Source organism: Dunckerocampus dactyliophorus, chromosome 17 (genome assembly GCF_027744805.1).
Source record: "Dunckerocampus dactyliophorus isolate RoL2022-P2 chromosome 17, RoL_Ddac_1.1, whole genome shotgun sequence".
In the NCBI taxonomy this organism is placed as follows: Eukaryota; Metazoa; Chordata; class Actinopteri; order Syngnathiformes; family Syngnathidae; genus Dunckerocampus; species Dunckerocampus dactyliophorus.
Window position 1 is genome coordinate 2,004,695 of NC_072835.1, and position 20,046 is coordinate 2,024,740.

A 20,046-nucleotide genomic window follows, 5' to 3' on the forward strand; every position below is an offset into this window, starting at 1 on the left:
CAGTGAGGACAAGCGGCATAGAAAATGGATGGATGGAGGACGCCCCACAGTGGCTCAATTAAAAACAACAACACAGAGCATTCCAAGTTTTCTGTCGGATGGCATGAGCGAGTGGGCCTAATGAAGTGGCTGGGTGCGGGGCGTCAACTCGCCACTGGACGGCGCTGTGGTTTGCACTAACTTTGTGGCAGGAGATACTGAAGACGAGTTCTGAGGTTCCGCCCACATGTTGTTGGGACTGACTTTGTGCTTGGTTGACATGATGGTCGAGCTGCTGGATGATCAGGTGTGTGTGAGCCACATCACACTGCAACATGATTGGATGATTGAAGACACTTTGCAAAGTTTGCGCGGGTACGCGGGGCCAGCTATGTAAATAACACGATGACGTCATAACGTGACCTCGCAGCATCATATCAAAGCGAAGTAAATGACTTAACACTTATTATGTCTTATGTCCTGTGATTGTTGGCATAAGAGAACAACACAACACCAAAAATGCACACTTTTTTCATTTGATGGGCATGGACATGCAGCAAGTTCAAAATAAAAGCCTAACAGATAAAGAGAGAACACTTTTCTCTTAACTGGTGGCTTTATTGCACAGAGGGCGGCACATCGTGTCTCTATCACAGCTACAGCTCAAATGAGCACTCCACCATAGAGCAGACATTACTCGACAGATGCCTAACACATTAGTGCCATCTAGAGGCCTTGAAGTGTAACAACATGACAAATGCACTATATAGCAGTTATGACGCGTGTTGTGGTTATGCCCGACTTGGTGATGCGCCTTAAATAAATGTGAATTACATGTGGAGTTGTGGAAGTTGTTTGCGCCATCACTGGGCATGCGTCAGTACACCCCCTGGTGGTTTCAAGTTAATGGTTTGATTTTTTCAAAGGCGATGCTGCTGCAGTCATCACTAAAATGTCAGCATTTGCATTTTGTAATGCTGCTGCTGCTGATGTGCTGCCAGCAGGGAAGACCGTCGACGGTCGCGCCTGTGCGTGTGCGCGTGTGTCTGAGGTGGGCGGAGTCTGGTCCTGAAGTCTTCTCCAGTCGGCTGCGACGCGCCGCTCATTCGGACTCGGCATCAGCCAGCAGAAGCCCGTCAGGACCGGAAGCATCATGGCAACCACCACGTGCACGCGTTTCACGGACGAGTACCAGCTGTACGAGGAGCTCGGCAAGTAAGTTTTTTTTCATACTTATTTTTGGCGCTGAACGGCTCGGCTCAAGTTACCCCCGTGTTTGATTGACACGCGGAAGTGACTTACTGTTGTCGATGCTGATTGGCGCCATGCAAATCGGACGTCAGGTTGTGCGTGGGCATGTTGGCCTCACAGGAACATTCTTGAACATTCTTCTTTCCGCAGCTCCGCTGCATGCTTGCACAGTGTGAGTGTGAACATGACAACTTCAGCTGTTAACTATGTTGTTGTGACGTCACTTCACGTTGGCTGTTGTGCTTATTGAGTTTCCCAACAATGTTGAACTGCAACGTTAAGCGGACTTAATTCAGTCAATGGAACGCGAGATACAGCAATAGCTTAATTTACAGAGAATAACGTGTACCTGTAAAACAATTTCGCTTTTACTGGCTTGTCCCTTCAAGACCACCGTACTTTCTGGTTGAGGTACATACGGGACTTCGGTGGCTAAAAAAAGCTAGCAACCTGGAGCGAGTTAGCTTTCGCATATCACAGGCGCAGTTTGCACCACAAATATGTGCATTCTAATGTTTGTTTCTTAATCATACGTCACTGATTATTTGTGCTAATTTTACCACTTATATTTAACTTTAAACAAGTTACGTGACTGCGAACTAGTCTGCCAACAGAGGAGCGGGTAGCTCCGTGACATCGCAGTGCATTCCGGGAGCTGTAGTGCCTCATCAATGGTTACTTATGTTTTTATTGGTATTAGACAATACAGTTGAATTATACGGTATCAAATGACTTCTTTGTCAAATAACTTTTTTTAATATCCCCCTAGCGGCTGGTGGCTGTGTGGCTGAGTTGTTGTTAAGCGTCTGTCAAGGAAAGAGGACACTTTGTTGGAATCCCAGCAGTAGCTTTTCTGTACATGGACGCGCCTTAATGCTATTTTTGTATTAGTGATGAACTGACACCAGAATAGAAGTCATATTATTGTCTCTGAGGTCCACACATTAAGGTTCACTGAGCCCTCCAAGTTAGCACCGGGGAGTCAAGCCTGCTCATCTTGTCTGTCATGATGTGTTGAAGGACTCGTGAGAGGCTGTCATTGCGTAACAATGATGCTTTGAGGAGATAAAATGAGCTTTTCAGGAATGACAAAGCTTCCTTTAGGCTTCCAAGAAACTCTCCTTTTTTCCCCTTCGCCTCGTCTCGTGCCTGAGACTCCCACAGGCCCTGCAAGGCAATTCTGATGTCCGTCACGCTCCCGAGATGCTGAGCAAGCTGACCTGTCTCCTGCCTTGTTCCTCAGGGGAGCCTTTTCTGTGGTGCGCCGCTGTGTCAAAGTGTGCACGGGCCAAGAGTACGCCGCCAAAATCATCAACACCAAGAAGCTGTCCGCCAGAGGTGAGACCCCCAGTGCGTAGGTGGCGCAGAAGCTGTGTATGTGCGTCACGTGATGCGTATTTTAACGCCCGTTTGGAGGTCTTCACGGATGTTCCCGCCACCGCCGATTCTTCCTTTCTTTCCTCTCCTTGCTCCCTCTCGTGTACAGTAGCCTTGCTCACCTTGTCTCCTTCTGTCATGTAGTTGTTCACATGGTGCGTCTTTGACGACGTACACGTGCTAATGAGACTACAGATGATGGCAGGAGAGGTTGATTGGCAGCTCATATTTTGGCACACATACCCACAGTGTTGTTGAGTTCAAAGGTCGGATGTTTGTATTTACTTTTTATTTTTTTTATTCCATGTCAGCACTGCACCAATGTCAATCCCATCCCTGCACTTGTCTCCTCCTTTGCTTCCTAGCCTTTCCTCATGTTTACTCTCCTCCTAGCCATAGTGATCCTTGTGTGTTCCATTCCTCTCCTCTGGTTTCCCTCCTGGTTTCGGTTCCTCTCCGAGTTTCTTTACGTGTGGTCTCCTGCAGCAGCAGCAAAGTGACAAAGTCAGATGTTTTCTTTGTGCAGACCATCAGAAGTTGGAGAGAGAGGCCAGGATCTGCAGGCTGCTCAAACACTCCAACATTGGTGAGAACCTCCACCTTCTTCTTCACCTTCTTGTCAACCTTCTCTGCTGGCGGATGGCTGCATGTAATGTAAAGTAATGTCAGCCATGCAGTCAGGGAAGGAGTGTGTAGCGTGGAAGGTTCCTAAAAGAAGGTGTTTCCTCTAGTTCGTCTCCATGACAGCATCTCTGAGGAGGGTTTCCACTACCTTCTCTTTGACCTGTGAGTTCCTTCCTTCTTCCTTGCTTCCTCCTCCCTGTCTTCATCTTTCTATGTCATACACTCCTCCTCCTCTTCGCTTCATCTGTCTGCATCTGCTGCCATCCTGAGCAGTACGCCCCCCCAGCACCCCTCCCCAACTCCCCACACTTACATAAGACACCCCAAACACCTCCCTCCTTGCGGCTCCCGCTTTAGCGCACAGTCCCCCGCACTGGAGTCAGTCTCCATGGCAACCCAGCCGGAGTGAATCCTGCAGCCGGGGTTTCCCCCCTAATGAGGACATCCCCCTCCTGTGTGTGTGTGTGTGTGTGTGTGTGTGGGTGTGTGCATGTGTGTAAAGAAGCAAACGTGCAGATGTGACTTTCATCATCATCTTCTTCTCTCAGGGTGACAGGAGGTGAGCTCTTTGAAGACATTGTAGCCAGAGAGTACTACAGCGAGGCAGATGCCAGGTAATCGCCCCCCCCCCCATGGAAACCCAACTGCCCCTCTCGTCACACACACACACACACACACACACACACACACATATGTGCATGCAGGCTCTGCAGTGGTCCAGCACTGAAGATGATGATGAAGGAGCTGGCAGGCTTTCCCGCCAGACAGATGGAAGCATAGACATGCACGCAGCGCGCTTACACGCCCACGCCGCAATCCCCTCCGGGGGCGCACTTAAATCAATTTGACTTGGGAGGCACCTTGTAGAGAGAGAGAGAGAGAGAGAGAGAGAGGGTGAGGGAGGTGGGTTGTGTTATGGTAAATAATCAACATCTGTTTGATCAGATGATGATTGACAGCTGGTGATCACAGCACCAGCAGATACTGAATACACTAAGTCCCCAACTAACGAACACAATTGGTTCCAGACGACCGTTCTTATGTCGAATTGTTCTTAAGTAGGGTAAAAGGTAATATTAGCAATGATATAGGTACTACATGTACGTGTATACATATACAGTATATGTGTATGTCTGTAAATATGACTTTGGATGCAGTAGTAATATTAAACCAGGATAATGAATAAAAAAAAAAACAATAATAAAAGTGATATAATAATACGTAATGATAAATGTTATTTACCTTTGAAGAGGAGTGGTCCAGCATACGTCGTTGTGGTGGAGTTGGAGGAGGAGTTATTGAAAAAAAGGACAAATGGTGGTGGTGGTTAGACTCTTCTAAAAGAGGTAGTGTTCTGTGGGTGGTGTAGAATTAAGCAGGCCTATTAACTCTTCATAAACTTTAATCACACGCTCTGTCCGGGTTGTATCATACAGCTACATTGTAGCTTTCTATCCCAGGCGTCTGTTGGTCCCATTAGCAGTGTCACAGTGCCCTCTGCTGGTCAAGCATGTACAGTATAAATATGGACTTACAAGGCAAAACACATGACAAAATAGACCAGTCGGCTTGTGTTCGTATCTCCGAATGTTCGCACGTCGGATGTTCGTTAGTAGGGGACTTAGTGTATAATAATCATTGTAACGATTACAGAAGGGCGGGGGTGGCCAAGCTACAGCCAAGGGTGTCCAAAGTGTGTGTGGGGGGTGAGGGGGGTGATTTTCCGCAATGGGGTTCCTTATTTATAAATGGAATTGTTTGATAGCTAGAGCATAGAAAACCTGTGTACCACCTTCTAAATACACTTTTTAACATTATTAAAGACCTCTAGACTTGAAATAACACCCCTATAGTCACCTTTACACTACTATTTCCCAATATAGTAAGAGAATAATAAGAGAAAATAAGACATATACAGTTGTTCCTCGTTTATAACGGTTAATTGGTTCCAGATCCCACCACGATAAATGAATTTCTGCCATATAGGATTCAATGTTAATAAATGGAATATTTCATAATTAGTAGGGATTTCTGATAATATAGGCCCACCTATATTACCAGCCCGATATTGGCATAAAAATGTAATATCGGTCAATGGGCATTTTTCCCTATAATGAAGCCGATAATAAACATAATGTTGTATAAAGGCCTATGAGCTCTTGTATTTGCTGACGCGCAAATGATGACCTCATCAAATTACGGTTTTCTATACTTCAGCTACAACAATATTCATTTATAAAAAATCAGGAATCCTACTTTGCCAAAATTCCCTTGTCATGGTCAGGTGGGGAACCAATTAAGCGCCACACATGAGGGATTCCTTTAGTTTTCTTGTGAGTTGCGTGTTTACAGACAAAAATGGGGCATTTTAAACAAATTTATGAGAGTGCGTTCGTAACCACGAAACGTCACAATGCGCAACACCGTACATGGAGGACCACCTGTATTGACACATTCCAAAATGTTTTCCAATTCCACATTTTTCACGCCAGCATTCCCAAAGAAAAGAACTTGACAAGTTCCACTTTTGTCAAGCGATTGAAAGCCTTCCAAGATGAAGACATTACAGCTTTCATTCCTTCACACTAACAGCTTCAAAGCCACAGCGCCTCTGCTGGTCGCAGCCCAGCACTGCACTTGGTTGCACCTCACTGAATGTTGGAGTGAAAATGAATTTATTGAACGTGTTTGTGTAGACACAGTCTGTACAGTATGTTCCATGACAATAAAACAATTGAGAAGTGTGCTGAATAAAGAATAAGCTTTGTTGTGCTATCATTAGGGTTGCCAACCATCCCTTGAAAAACTGAACCGTCCCGTATTTACAAATAAAAGAATGCGTCCTGTGTTGAGTTGGCAAGGGACACGCTTTGTCACTTATTACCATGAGAATCAAAACTTCTGTAGTCTGTAAACGTCTGTCAAATGAGGAGTCTATCGACAACTGCTTATCACAGGCTCAGCCAATGGATGCCAGAGTGTCTCGCCTATCAATCTCGTGGCCGTTCATCTTTTCTGGCATCTTTGTTTACACATTTTGCTTTCTCTGTCACACTTGACTCCCATTGACCGCATCTAGCTAGCTAGCTAGCTAGAGCAGGGCCCTATGATTTCCGCATCAACGAATGACCATGTGAATGAAATGCTGTGACAGCGAGGCGAAGGAATGTTAGTGTGGGGAAATATTTCCCCAGCAGACCACTCATTCATAGCGGCATGTCCTCACTAACAATGACCAGCTCCCTCCTGAACTACAGCAACCGGAAACATCGGCTACTCAGACTGTAGGAGCTGTGCTTTAATGCTTGTTAACGTAACCCAGCGTCTTACGTTGGCCACTGACTTCACGCAAGTTGTGCGTGAAGTCAGGGAGACGACAGCCGCGGCTGCAAGAGGCACTCTGGTGGCGAGCTCACTTAGCAACAGTCAAAACACATTCCCACACACACATCTAGCCTCCGGCCTTCAAAATAAGAGCAGATTTTTACCCACACAGTAAAAGGATAGCTGGGATTTCACATCAGCAGTGTAGTGCATCAACAGTGACTTACCCCCCTCCCCAATTGGTCCTGCGATTCCAGTTGTGGTCGGAGATCTGCTTAGTTGCTGGGGCCGTTTAAGTGAAGAGTTTGACTTCTCCAAACAAAATGCGTTCAAAAGAGTAATACGTTAGCGTCATAAAGATGCCTCCTTGAAAAAAATCAGACCTCACAAATGGCTCGGCGTTATATTTGTCTCCCGCCGTGTCCCTGCGCACTGTTGCCTGGGCATTATTGTGTATGTGATGAAGTCGCTCGCATCTTCCTGCGCAACAGAGCGCCTCGGCCATCTTGTTTACGTGTGTGTTTCACAGCGGAAGAAGATGCGAGCGTCTTCGTCACATACACATGAATGCACAGGCGACAGTGCGCAGGCACACGGCGGGAGACAAATATAACGTCGAGTTATTTATGAGGTCTGATTTTTTTCCGAGGAGGCATTTTTATGACGCTAATGTATTAGTGTTCCCTCGTTTATCACGGGGGACAGGTTCCCAAAATAGCCCGCAATGAGTGAAATCCGCGACGTAGCCAACTTCCTTTTTGTACAATGATGACATAGTGTATGTTTTAAGGCTGTAAAACACCTCACCATACACTTCATACACTTTTCTCAGGCAGGCAATAACATTTCCTCACATTTCTCTCTCGTTTAAACACCCTCAAAGAAGTTCAAACCTTCCTTGGAATTTTAATGATCAACCTACAGGTCAGACACAGGAAATTATTGAGTCACTCGTGCATACGTGTGACCGTGCCTTTTCATCCTGGCGCCGTTCCGCTGTAATGTAGCATTTTTGTATCCTTGTTAAAACATATTGCTGCAGACGAACCAAAGATTCATTTCCAAGCCAGCAAGCTACCGATGACACCGGAGATGCGGCAGGGCGGCACAGAGGAGATTGATTGACAACAGTCTACAGCCAATCGGGACGTAGAAAACAATGGGCGGTGCAGACTACGACAGAGGGGAGAGATGGACACTCAACTTCCCACAATGCAATTCGGGCTCAGCCTGTAACTACGCTTTAATAAAAAAAGAAGCACAAAAAAACTTCTGCCAAAGGGCGAATCCGTGAAAGTTGAACCGCAATAGAGCGGGAGAACACGGTACTCTTTTGAACGCATATCGTTTTTAGAAGGCAAACTCGTTACTTAAATGACCCAGCAACTAAGTGGAACTACGTTCCTCGTCATGGATCTCTGACTTGAACTGAACCCACGGGGGGTAAGTCGTCGTTGATGTACCACACTGCTGATGGGGATGTCATACAACTTCATGTCAAACAAAAACCCAAATATCCCTGTAAACTTCTGGCCTTCAAAATAAGAGCGGCACACATCCTGTCTAATAGTGGTAATAAAATACAGTAGACGCCCCTACAACGTAAATAATCCGTTCCAAGAACCTTTATGTGATAGGGTTTTTATGTTATATGAAGCGTAAAATACATGTAAATAGCCTAATCCGTTCCAAGATCTTCCCAAACTCACCCCTTTAACACTTCAAAATATTCAAAGTCCACCAAATATGTTGGGAAAATATAAGAAAACGTTAGCATAAACATAGTAGAGTAACATTCCAATATAAAATAAGGTAATAAATAAGATTACTGTAAATGAATGAAACTGAATAACAATCTTACCGTTCACGAGATGTCTTGATCAGGAGTGCAAGTGGAGGCAGGAAGGAGGAGGAGGACTAGCCTGAGTCGAAGAGAGAGGAAGACTTAAAGAGTCTAAGAGTCAGCTGGTCTCACAGACAAACGCACACGCACTACAGGATAATGCTGTGTGCCAAATTTTAATTTCTAACTTAACTTAATTGTTTAAGTTAGTTTCAGGGGGACTCCGAAGAGGAACGAGGTTGAAGGGAGAAGCCTGTCTTTCACGCAAACTCACGTACGTGCTGTATAACTCAGCCAATGAGATGAGAGCATAGGCGGTGCCCTGATAATCAGCCAATGAGATGAGAGCGTAGGCAGTGCCCCCATAATCAGCCAATGAGATGAGAGCGTAGGCGGTGCCCCCATAATCAGCCAATTAGAGCGTGAAGCGTCAGAAGGCGTCACCAAGTGTTAGTCTGAACTTGCACCGACTTGACGCTTTACGTTATATGGAATTTCTTCCGTAATACAATGGAAAAACTTTACATAAATTCTTTACGTTCAGTGGAATTTACGTAAAAGGAGGTTTACGTTATGCGAGGTACTACTGTGCGTGTGTCTTAAAAAGGGAGCTTGCATTAATAAAGCTATTCCAAATGCATCTGCAACTACGTCTTCTTTAACCACAAGTGCGGATATGATCATTTGTTGAGGATTTTGTAGCAATGAAAAGTGAGAAGAGTTAGCGAAGCGACGTCCATTTCTGAAATACTGGGCAAAATTGTTGTATTGCATAAATAAATGTAAGGATTTTTGCATTTATTTATGACAAAATAAGTGTAAAAAGTAAAACATTAAATTAAATTAAATCGGAAAAAATAAAAGGGAATTTGAGAAAAAATCAAAATGATTTCCTCGGGCCCGACTGGAGCTATCGTCCTAGCTTCTGGTGGATACTGAAATGTCCATACGTCCAAGACCAGCTGTTTGCGCTCTGAAATCAATTCTCAAATCAAACATGGACACTTTTGATCCTTAAGATATTGTACAGCATTAATAGGAACACAGTGAAAAGCAACTATGGAATTATTGACATCTTAAATTAGCTTTCATTGTTATAGTACTTCTTAATAATTAATGTCTTTTCATGGTTTTATTATTTGATTTATTCCCTTTACAACACCATTTTATTAGGATTTTGTGTGTTTTTTTCTGTCGTGTATTAGTTTGGCTGTATTGTAAATGATGCCACTACCTCAGCACCCTTCAGAGTTGAAAATAAAACCATCAATTATTCTGACGTATTGTATTCTTTATGCTGTGATCTGAAATACACATTTATGAATTTACCAGACACGTTAGTTGTATTTGCGCATATGGTATCGGGTTGATACCCGCCTGAATTTTACTCTGCACCGTATCGAAAAGGAAATCACTACTGGTCTGCAAGTGTCTGTCACGTTTACGAGATACTTTGTAACTTACTTTTTTAAAGTGTCCTGTCACAGCTTTGCTGTCTTGTTGTGATTATAATAGTTTTATCCCCAAAACAGTCATTGTGTGTAAAAATAAATAACACAGTCGGCTCGGGTGTCCGTGATTTGTTTTTCCAGGAGTTGGCAACCCTAGCTATCATGCTGCATGCTAGCTATCATGCTAGCTGTGCTCCTTAATGTGTGTGTGTGTGTGTGTGTGTGTGTGTGTGTGTGTGTGTGTGTGTGTGTGTGTGTGGTCTTGTCTCCACAGTCATTGCATCCATCAGATTGTAGACAGCGTGTCTTACACACACCAACATGACATAGTGCACAGGGACCTCAAGGTGTGTTTGTGTCACATTATCCTTCCTGTTGTGCGTCTTTGTGTTTGTGCATTGCATCGTCCTCGTCCCGTCTGTGCCTGCTGTCCATCCGTCTTTTTGTCCCTGCTTTCCGGCTCCTCCTGTGGGAATCTTGCTGCACTTGTTCAAGGAGGCTTTTGGAAGTGGAATATTGTGGTGCGGGAGCGCATGAGAATGACACAGTGCTCGTGACGTACTTGTCCATGTTCATGCAAGGTGCTGCTCTTCAGTAAAACACGTTGTTTGGAGGGGGGAGGGAGATGCAGGTTAGACACAACACGCCCACTCCGGTTGACTCATGTCCCAACACACACGCACAAGACGCGGCTGATGCTGAGCGCCATGTGGGCGCCCCGCCTGTGCATGACTGACTAACCGGCTTCCCCTGCTGTCTGCATGCAGCCATTGCATCCAGCAGATCCTGGAGGCGGTGCTGCACTGCCATCAGATGGGCGTGGTCCACAGGGACCTCAAGGTGAGTGTGCGTGCGTGCGTGCGTGCGTGCACGCTTTCCAGCATGTCTGTGCACGTGTGCATGCGCGGTGAGCTTGTTTGTTTGGAAAGTGAAAAAGTCACCCGATGAACCACAAAGACCACCTTCCCCTCTCATTGGTGTTCTGTGTGAAAGGTGCTGACCCTCCTCCGCTCCAAATGACATTTTTGCCAAGTAATAAATTAGATACGCATGATATCTATTTGATCAAACCCATAACTTTGTGCTTATTCAGACCGATGTGGTACGATAACTTTTATATCTACATTTTTTATTTAGATGAAAGTGTAGTATGTGCACACTTGGAGGTAAGAAGGACTGGAACAAATTAGGGTTTGTTGATTTGTCCTAATCAAATAACCTGTCATCACGACTACCACATCACTACTATCAGGAGAACAAGAGATTAGAGGGGGAGGAGCCACCTGGCGTGGCCCAGCAAGGTGCACTGTATTCGGGCACACACTCCGAGCAGCCGTTGTGACGCCACGGAGGTCTCTGGCAAACCTTTTGCACTTTTCAAACGCCATGGCGCTGGCGTTTCAGGTGGCTAAGGTTTTTGTGTGCTCGATTAATTCCTAGCTAACATTAGCAGCTAAATTTAGCCAAAGGCTATCATTAGCTGACAACAAACATAACGTGTGTGTGTTATGTGGGGCGTGGCTTGCAGCGTCACAGCAGGAAGAGGGTGGGTTTACAGTGCTTGCGGTACATTGGAAAATTAAATTGGTAGCAGAAGCAGGATGCTGCTTAACCGTTCTCCTGCCCCGTTGCGTTGAAAGCGATTGTCGCTGTCAGTCGTGTTAGCCTGCGTGTTAGCATGCTAACACTAATTAAAGCCTAACATAGAACGGAGTTGTTTTACAGATCACAATGGAACACTTTTTGTTTTGTTTTTACAAGCCAGGTAGCCTGCTAGCATTAGCTTTACTTGCTGGAAAGTTAGTATCTCCTATTAAATTTGTCTTCCTGCTGATTGGGGATGGGATTAACGTCCAGCGGGTTTGGTCCCGCTACATCATTTAATGAAATGTACAGTACATGTCGTGTGGCTCTACTAGCTCATCAATTGCTCTCTAATTAGCTGCTCGCATAAAGTGTAGGTTTGCTCCTGTTGGATGTTCTAGTAGCGTTTTCTTGTGTTTTAACACATATTTGTAGTCCAACCACTTTGACTGCCGGGTTCTAATGGAAGGTTCTGGTTGTGATGTGGGGGTGTTAACATGCTGTGTGTTTTTGTCTAGCCCGAGAACCTGCTGCTGGCCAGTAAGTGTAAGAACGCTGCCGTCAAGCTGGCTGATTTTGGACTGGCCATCGAGGTCCAAGGAGACCAGCAGGCCTGGTTCGGTATGCTGCACACACAGACTATTAAACTGACATGAACACTGATGATGACCCAGTTTGCTGACAGAATGATTCATGACTTTGTTCAAGTTTCTCAATACTGCCATCTTCTGAGATGAAAGTACCACACCTTCCACAACTTTCTGTCCATTCACGGTAATCCCTCGTTTCTCGTGGTTAATTGGTTCCAGACTCGACCGTGATAAATACACTTCTGCAAAGTAGGGTTCTTTATTTATAAATGGAATAGTTTTGTACTTAGAGCATAGAAAACCTATTTATGACCTTCTCAATACACATTTGAACATAATTAGAGCCCTCTAAACATGAAATAACACCCCTATTACCAATATAGTAGACACAATAAGAGAAAATAAGACATAGAAAAGCTGTTAACCACCTTCTAAATACACTATTTAACATCGTTAGAGCCCTCTAGACATGAAATAACACCCCTACAGTGACCCTCCTACTTCTCAGTACAGTAGACATAATAAGAGGAAATAAGACATAGAAAACCTGTTTATGACCCTCTTAATATGTTTTTAACATGATTAGAGCCCCCTAGACATGAAGTAACACCTCTGTAGGGACTGTTACACTCCTATTAGCCAATATTGTAGACATAATAAGAGAAAATAAGACATGATAACTGTTTTGTACAGTACTTACTGTGGTGGCTATTGTCTCAAGCTAACATTACTGACACCTAGTGACCAGTGTAGAATATCATCACAATGTCTTTGAACATGTCTTCTGAATGCCTCATATTTGTATTTTGCTTCACTTAGCCATTTGTATGCTTGATAATGCTTCACAACCCATAAAATGTGCTTCAGTATGCATATCTTTTGGCCTAATAACAGGCCGTATCAACCACCAATCAGCATGATTTATTAATGATTCTACTTTAGGGAAGCCATGATTGGATGGAGTGAAGCGGTGAAATTGGAAGTGGAGGTGGTACATGAGGGTGCTGGGGTGTACTAAGCTTCTGCAAACACACACACGTTATGATGCTGCTTTGTGTGGACGTGTGTGTGTGCAGGCTTTGCAGGTACGCCAGGTTATTTGTCTCCAGAGGTGTTGAGGAAGGAAGCGTACGGGAAACCAGTAGACATCTGGGCATGCGGTAGCAACCCTGTTTCTTTTTTACACAAACACCTCTTGGTATATACAAGTACAGTATATACAGTATATGTGTGTGTGTGTGTGCAGGTGTGATCCTCTACATCCTCCTGGTGGGCTACCCCCCTTTCTGGGACGAGGACCAGCACAAACTCTACCAGCAGATCAAAGCTGGAGCGTACGATGTGAGCCTTCACTCGTCAACACCACCACCATCATCCTTTAACACGTCCATGAGTGTGTGTACTTCAGTTTCCCTCTCCAGAGTGGGACACGGTGACGCCAGAAGCAAAAAATCTGATCAACCAGATGTTGACCATCAACCCAAGCAAGAGAATCACGGCACAGGAAGCACTCAAACATCCATGGGTCTGCGTACGTACTCCTGCTTTCACTTCTATGCATACACTACATACACACTCTATCTACCAGGGCTGCCCAAAGTGCCACCCGGGGGCCATTTGCGGCCCGCAGCCCGTTCTAAAAATATAATGAAAAAAAAAACAACAGCAAAAATGTCAAAACCAGCTGTAATTTGACAAGAATAATGTGAAAATCTGGTCATCATTTTACGAGAATAACGTTGTCATGTTATGAGGAAAAGCAACATCATTTTAGCAGCACAAAGATGAAATATTCAAGAAAAAATACACCCTTTTGAAAGTTGTAATATTATGAGACACAAACTAAACAACATCAAGTTGTAATTTATGGAAAAATGGGTTGCGGAAAAAAAATATTATGAGAATAAAGTCATAATTATGATAAGAAAATTTACAAGAAAAGTTGAAATAGCTGGAAAATTAAAAAAAACCCATCAGAAATGGAAAAAACAGCTGCAGTTTTGCGACAAAGTGAAAATATAGAAAAATAAAAGCCACAGTTGTACGAGAATAAAGTTGTAATATTCTGAGGAAAAAGGGGGGTTTTACCAGCACGGAGGTGAAATGTAAGAGAAAAAATGTTATTTATTTTAAAGTCGCAAAAGCATTTTTGGAAAATTTGACTGGGGGGAAGTTAATATCACGGGGGTCAAATTACGAAAAGAAATTTTACAAGGTGAAACTGTTGGATGATAAAAAAACAGCTGTAATTTTGCGAGAATAAAGTCAAAATATTACGAGAAAAAAAGCTATATTCTAACAAGAAAAAAGTTGAATTTTATGGGAATAAACTTGATAAACTGAGGAGGAAAAATAATGTCATTTTACGACCGTCCACACGGGAATACTCTTGGGGATGTATTTATTTATTTATTTATTTTATTTACTTTGGCGGGTATTTATTCAACTTTTTTCAACAACTAGCGGAACATGAACCCAGAACGTTACAAAACTGTTAATTTAATGGCAGAGTTGCTTAGAGCACTGCCAACATTGAAACTACTTTATTTCCAAAGCACATCTCCACTCAGTGTGCTCATTTGTCATTAAATACAGGCGTCGTGTTTGAATAGAACACTTATAAAAACACTAAGAGGTGAAGCAAATATTCTTTGGTGAACTACTCAGCATCAGCTGGTGAGATACTGCTAGCATACGAGCATTCCTGTTGGGGAGCACTGTGATAGCACGACTGTCTAAAGCTGTACACGCTACATGTTTGGTGCACAACTTCCACACACACTAGTGTTTTGAAGACAAGCCATACTGTAAGTATTATAATCATAACAAGAGAGCAAGAATGTTAAGTGACACTTTCAAAGAGTAAGTTGTGATGAAGATCGTAGCTCGTAGCGGCACAAAAACGAGCTAGCTAGATGCCGCCAGCCAGGCATGTAAACAAAGATGCCAGAGAGTGGAATGAGACTGAAACGTAGGCTTAGCATGTGACAAGCTGCCGTCAGTTGGCTCCACATTTTACGGGCTATTGTTCCTTCGCCCGATAATAAGAAACAAAGTGAAAGTCAACACAAGACGTGTTGCGTAGATGGTCACATGCGCAAGTGCCAGCAAGACAGACAGGCGATTCCGGTGCATGCCTATCAAAATAAAGCGCAGCGAAACATTTGAATGATATTTTAATGTGCGTAAATATATAATAAGCTATATATGTATCTATGTAGCATATATATCCATTCATACAATATCGTACTTCAAGTTGTTTTCAAGTTAAAAAAAGCCTCATTTTTAAGGTGTGGCGGCTTTTATTTTGTAGTGGTGAGCCACCACAATCAATTACATGTAGCGGAAGCCCTGGTATAGTAAAATGGTCCTTTCATTAAAGCGGTAAAACACAACACAAAAAAAAAATATACTCAAAAAATATACTCATCCATCCTGAGTCACTCACACACACACACACACACAGCTGCACTGCTAAACTAAGCTATCCCCGGTAGCATCCATTCACGCTCCATAACAGAAGCTATAGAGGTGAATAGCCGACTAACCGCGGACATGTCTGCACGGTGGTGTTGCGTTTTCTCCTTCTTGCGGGTGGCGAGAGTCGAGTGGCAGCCAGCTTTGAGGCGCACTACTGCACCGACCACGTTGGAGTGCGACAGTTGTGAAAGTTGTACGGCAACCGGATCGGCCCGATGTTGCGGCGGAAGCCGATATTATCCAATCTTCACAAACACAGGGGATCGGCAGCCGATCCCAATCCTGCAGATGGGATGGGGACATCCCGACTGTGTACTGTATGTGTTTATACAGGCATGGATGCATGGTTGGACTGCCTGCAATGTAAAAGAGTTGATGGAGATTCCTTTCTAGTCAAGTTTGGGGTAAAAATAATTCCAGCATGAATAAAGTATCTATCTATCTACATGTGCATCCTAATCTTCATGATCCAACACGCTCAGTCCAACAGATCAAAGTGTGTTTAGGGGCTCGAACAACGAGCTGTCGCTCCCTCTCTCATCCCGTTGAGAACGTGTTAATCCTGAGCAGCAGCATCTGGCCAAAGCCCCCACACATCTTTGCCATCTGTTTGCAAACACGCCAGCTATGTTGGCGCCACCTCACGCGCCACTTTATTAGGAACACCCTCGTCTAATCCCAGCGTGTGCCTCGCCCCTGCAGCAACGCTCCACTGTGGCCTCCATGATGCACCGGCAGGAGACCGTGGAGTGTCTGAAGAAGTTCAACGCCAGGAGGAAACTCAAGGTGTGAAAGTGACAGTATGAACGCAGACGCACCATGCTCACCTTTGACCTCCTCGTCCACAGGGTGCCATCTTGACCACCATGCTGGTTTCCAGGAACTTCTCTGGTGAGTCACGCGTCACGAATTGCACACCTGCCAACATGTACACATTTTCCAGCCTTGAATACGCGTTTTTCCAAAAACCCTAACATTGCTAACAGTAAAGGCTGGGATTGGTCGGCTTGTAGAACATTACTTCCTGTTTGTATTTGACAACCCACCCACAGCAACACCTGTTCCTCCCATTTCAGATCAACATTTGAAATAAAAGCGAGTGTTGTACCAATCAATCAATCAGTTCCAGCGGCAATAACACTCCCCTTCTCTCTTTAATTACCATTGTTCCCAAGCGACCGAGGAAGCTAACAAGCTAACTAGCCCATGAGAGTTGTTGCTGCTCACAGAGTTGACGTCACATCACGCACTCAACCCTGACAAAGAGCTATAAAAGCAGGGGTGTCCAAAGAGTGGCGCTTGGCTCCTTTTTTATTGGCTCGCAGCTCAACGTGGAACTCAAACCCAAAAAAAACAGCAAAAATGGAAAAAAATAAAGATGTGAAAAGAAAAGGCTGAAATGTTGATATTAACAACATGTTGTGTTTGTATAGCATGTTTTTTTAGCCTTTTTTTAAAAAAACAAATTAAATAAATTATTTTTAAAAATATAACAGTGGCCCTACCACATCCTTTGATTTTTTTAGTATGCAGTCCTCGTTTGGAGGAGGCTGACTGGGGGCAGGAATGTTGAAGAACATTTTATCTTCATTCTATTTCTCTTCTTATTACCACACATTTGTTTTACACTTCACTACTCTTATATTACGTTATATTATATACAGGATATACATACAGTGGTGTGAAAAAGTGCTATTTTTTGTCACACTTGAATGTTTCAGATCATCAAAGGAATCTAATTAGTCAGTGACAACACAACTGAACACCAAGTGCAGTTTTTAAATGAAACATTATTATAAAGGAAAAAAAATCCAAAGCTACACGGCCCTGTGTGATTAAAAAGTGATTAAAACATAACTTAACTGAGATGACTTGAGATCTATCAGTGTGGAAAAGGTTATAAAGCCATTTCTGAAGCTTTGGGACTCCAGCCAACCACAGTGAGAGCCATTATTCACAAATGGCCAAAACATGGAACAGTGGTGAACCTTCCCAGGAGTGGCCGGCCACCCAAAATGACCCCAAGAGTGCAGCCACGACTCATCCGAGAGGTCACAAAAGACCCCACAACAACATCCAAAGCACTGCAGGCCTCACTTGCCTCAGTTAAGGTCAGTGTTCATGACTCCACCATAAGAAAGACACTGGGCAAAAACAGCCTGCATGGCAGAGTTCCAAGACCAAAACCATTTCAATGATCCCCAAGACCTTTGGGAAAAATGCTCTGTGGTCTGACCAGACAAAAGTTTTACTTTTTCAAAGGTGTGTGTCCCATTATTTGTTTGTTGATCTGAAACATTTAAGTGTGACAAACATGCAAGAAAATAAGAAATCAGGAAGGGCGCAAACTCTTTTTCACACCACTGTATGTATAAACTCCCCTCCAAATGTTTGGTAAATCACAACTCATTGAGGGCATTCCCACTTAACTATTTCCACATTCCAAAAATTCACACTTTTGCTGTAATTCCACACTTCCCCTTCGCCATTTGAGCTTTCACACGTCATTTCCACACAAACTGTCAGTACTTATTTGGCAAGGCAGCAATGATGAATTTGAATGCTGAACCTCAGTCGTGTTGTTGGAGTTTCTGTTGTAGCCGCTAGGGGGAGACAGACGTCACACAGTTTGGCTGCACCTCCTTTGTCCTTGTCACCTAGTTTTTTTTCTTTCTACCTTGTGTTAGAGATTTTTTCGAATGTTCTCACACAATTCTATTGCTCACATTTAATGTAGTTTTCATTTATTTGGTTCATTCTCTGACACAGTGTGTGTTTTTGTAAAACAAACAGCTACTTTGTGTTGTTTTAAAGAATGGCTTTCAGGTGAAACACAATGTTTTTCTCCTCCTTCAAAGCTCAGAACCAGAACAGAGTGATGTTTGTGGAGGACAGATCTATTTTCCCATCTATTTTGAGCCAGTGCTCCAGATACGTAGTTATCTACTGTGCGTAGCGCCGCTCTGCCACCTTATTAATGGGAGCGCCCTCCACGTTAAGCAGGAGTGTCCAAGCTGCTCCATGCTGGAAAAGCAAAGGGTACGGGGGTACTCTTTTATATTTACGGGGGTAAATATAAAAGAAGTTACAGATATTTTATAAGAAACGTGTGCTGTCAGCAGTGTGTTGTGCCGTATACGATAAAACATACTCTTATTAGCAGACATTACATGATGTCTTTTTGCTTTTTCAGCTTTTGCTGTTCTTTGTTCCAAACTTTTCCCAGTGAGGTCCACGTAGTGAAAAATGAAAGGATGCAACTTGCACTTTGATATTTCATAGCTATAGTGGAAGTGGTGGAAAAAAGAGGTGAAAACGCACATTATTCATATCAACTTCACTCTTTGCTCTTTTTTCACATTTTTGTTGTTTTTTTTTATTTTCCCAAAATGTGGATTTTCTTTTAAAATAATCTTTGTAAATTTCCTTCTCATATTATGACTTTATGACCATAAGATTACCATAATATTACCATCACATCCTAACTTTTTCCTCAGTTTTCCCCAAATTTTTATTTTGAAAAAAGTACATATATTTTTTTAATATTTCAACTTTATGCTACAAAAATGACGTTGTTTTTCCTCATAATATTACAAGTTTATCGTTATAAAATTGCAACTTTTTTTCTCATTAGAATACGACTTTTCTCTCAACATTTTGATTTTATTCTTATAAAATGACACCTGTTTTTTTATATTTCTGCTGTTGTTTTTAATTTTCAAACTATTTCAACTTTCTTTTATTTCCATTTTCTTCTCGTAATTACAACTTTATTCCTCTAATATTTTTGTCCAAAAATTAGAACTTTATTTGCTGTTTTTTTGTTAATATTACGACTTTAAAAAAATAGCATCTATTGTCTTTAATATTTCAACTTTATTCGACTAAAATGACATTACTTTTCCTCATAATATTACAAGTTTATTCCTGTACAATTGTGACTTTTTTTCTCATTAGAATACAACTTTTCTCTCAATATTTTGACTTCATTCTCGTAAAATTACAGCTGTTTTTGTTATTTCTGCTTTCGTTTTTTTAAAAAAATATATTTTCTAATTCTTTCAACTTTCTTCTTGTAAATTTTCTTCTCGTAATTATGACTTTACTCCTCCCTGAGCGACCACCTTATCGTGGTGGAGGAGTTTGCATGTCCTGATGATCCTAGGAGCTAAGTTATCAGGGGGTTTTATGCCCCTGGTAAGGTCACCCACGACAAGCAGGTACTTGGTGAGGGACCAGACAAAGAGTGGCTCCATAGACCCCTATGATGAAACAGTCTATGGGACCAGGGTTTTTTTTTGCCCGGACACGGGTCACCGGGGCCTCTGGAGCCAGGCCTGGAGGAGGGCCACGATGGTGAGCGTCTGGTGGCTGGGCCTACTCCCATTGGGCCTGGCTGGGCACAGCCCGAAGAGATGACATGGGTACCCCTCCAATGAGCTCACCACTCATGGGAGGGGCCAAAGGGGTCGGGTGCAGAGTGAGCTGGGTGGCAGCCGAAGGCGGGGACCTTGGCAGAAGCTAGCTCTTGGGCCATGGACTG

At 43.3% G+C, this 20,046-nt stretch overlaps 1 protein-coding gene across 18 annotated transcripts in view; it reads left to right on the forward strand.

Annotated features, from left to right (window-relative positions):
- The first annotated feature begins 897 nt into the window (after positions 1–897).
- The window catches only part of LOC129169798 (calcium/calmodulin-dependent protein kinase type II subunit beta-like), a 37,108-nt gene continuing 17,959 nt past the window's right edge, over positions 898–20,046 (forward strand). For 5 of the 18 annotated variants that reach the window (XM_054756566.1, XM_054756568.1, XM_054756570.1 and 2 more), the window contains exons 1-14: positions 898–1,194; positions 2,474–2,568; positions 3,134–3,193; positions 3,339–3,393; positions 3,780–3,845; positions 10,124–10,196; positions 10,431–10,480; positions 10,617–10,689; positions 11,952–12,054; positions 13,100–13,183; positions 13,270–13,364; positions 13,432–13,554; positions 16,206–16,289; positions 16,352–16,394. In XM_054756566.1, the coding sequence (XP_054612541.1) occupies positions 1,133–1,194; positions 2,474–2,568; positions 3,134–3,193; positions 3,339–3,393; positions 3,780–3,845; positions 10,124–10,196; positions 10,431–10,480; positions 10,617–10,689; positions 11,952–12,054; positions 13,100–13,183; positions 13,270–13,364; positions 13,432–13,554; positions 16,206–16,289; positions 16,352–16,394 (1,066 nt within the window). In that variant the 5' untranslated portion in view covers positions 898–1,132. Of the gene's footprint in view, positions 1,195–2,473; positions 2,569–3,133; positions 3,194–3,338; positions 3,394–3,779; positions 3,846–10,123; positions 10,197–10,430; positions 10,481–10,616; positions 10,690–11,951; positions 12,055–13,099; positions 13,184–13,269; positions 13,365–13,431; positions 13,555–16,205; positions 16,290–16,351; positions 16,395–20,046 lie in introns of those variants that run through there. The other 13 variants (XM_054756569.1, XM_054756576.1, XM_054756572.1 and 10 more) reach the window with 7 other exon arrangements.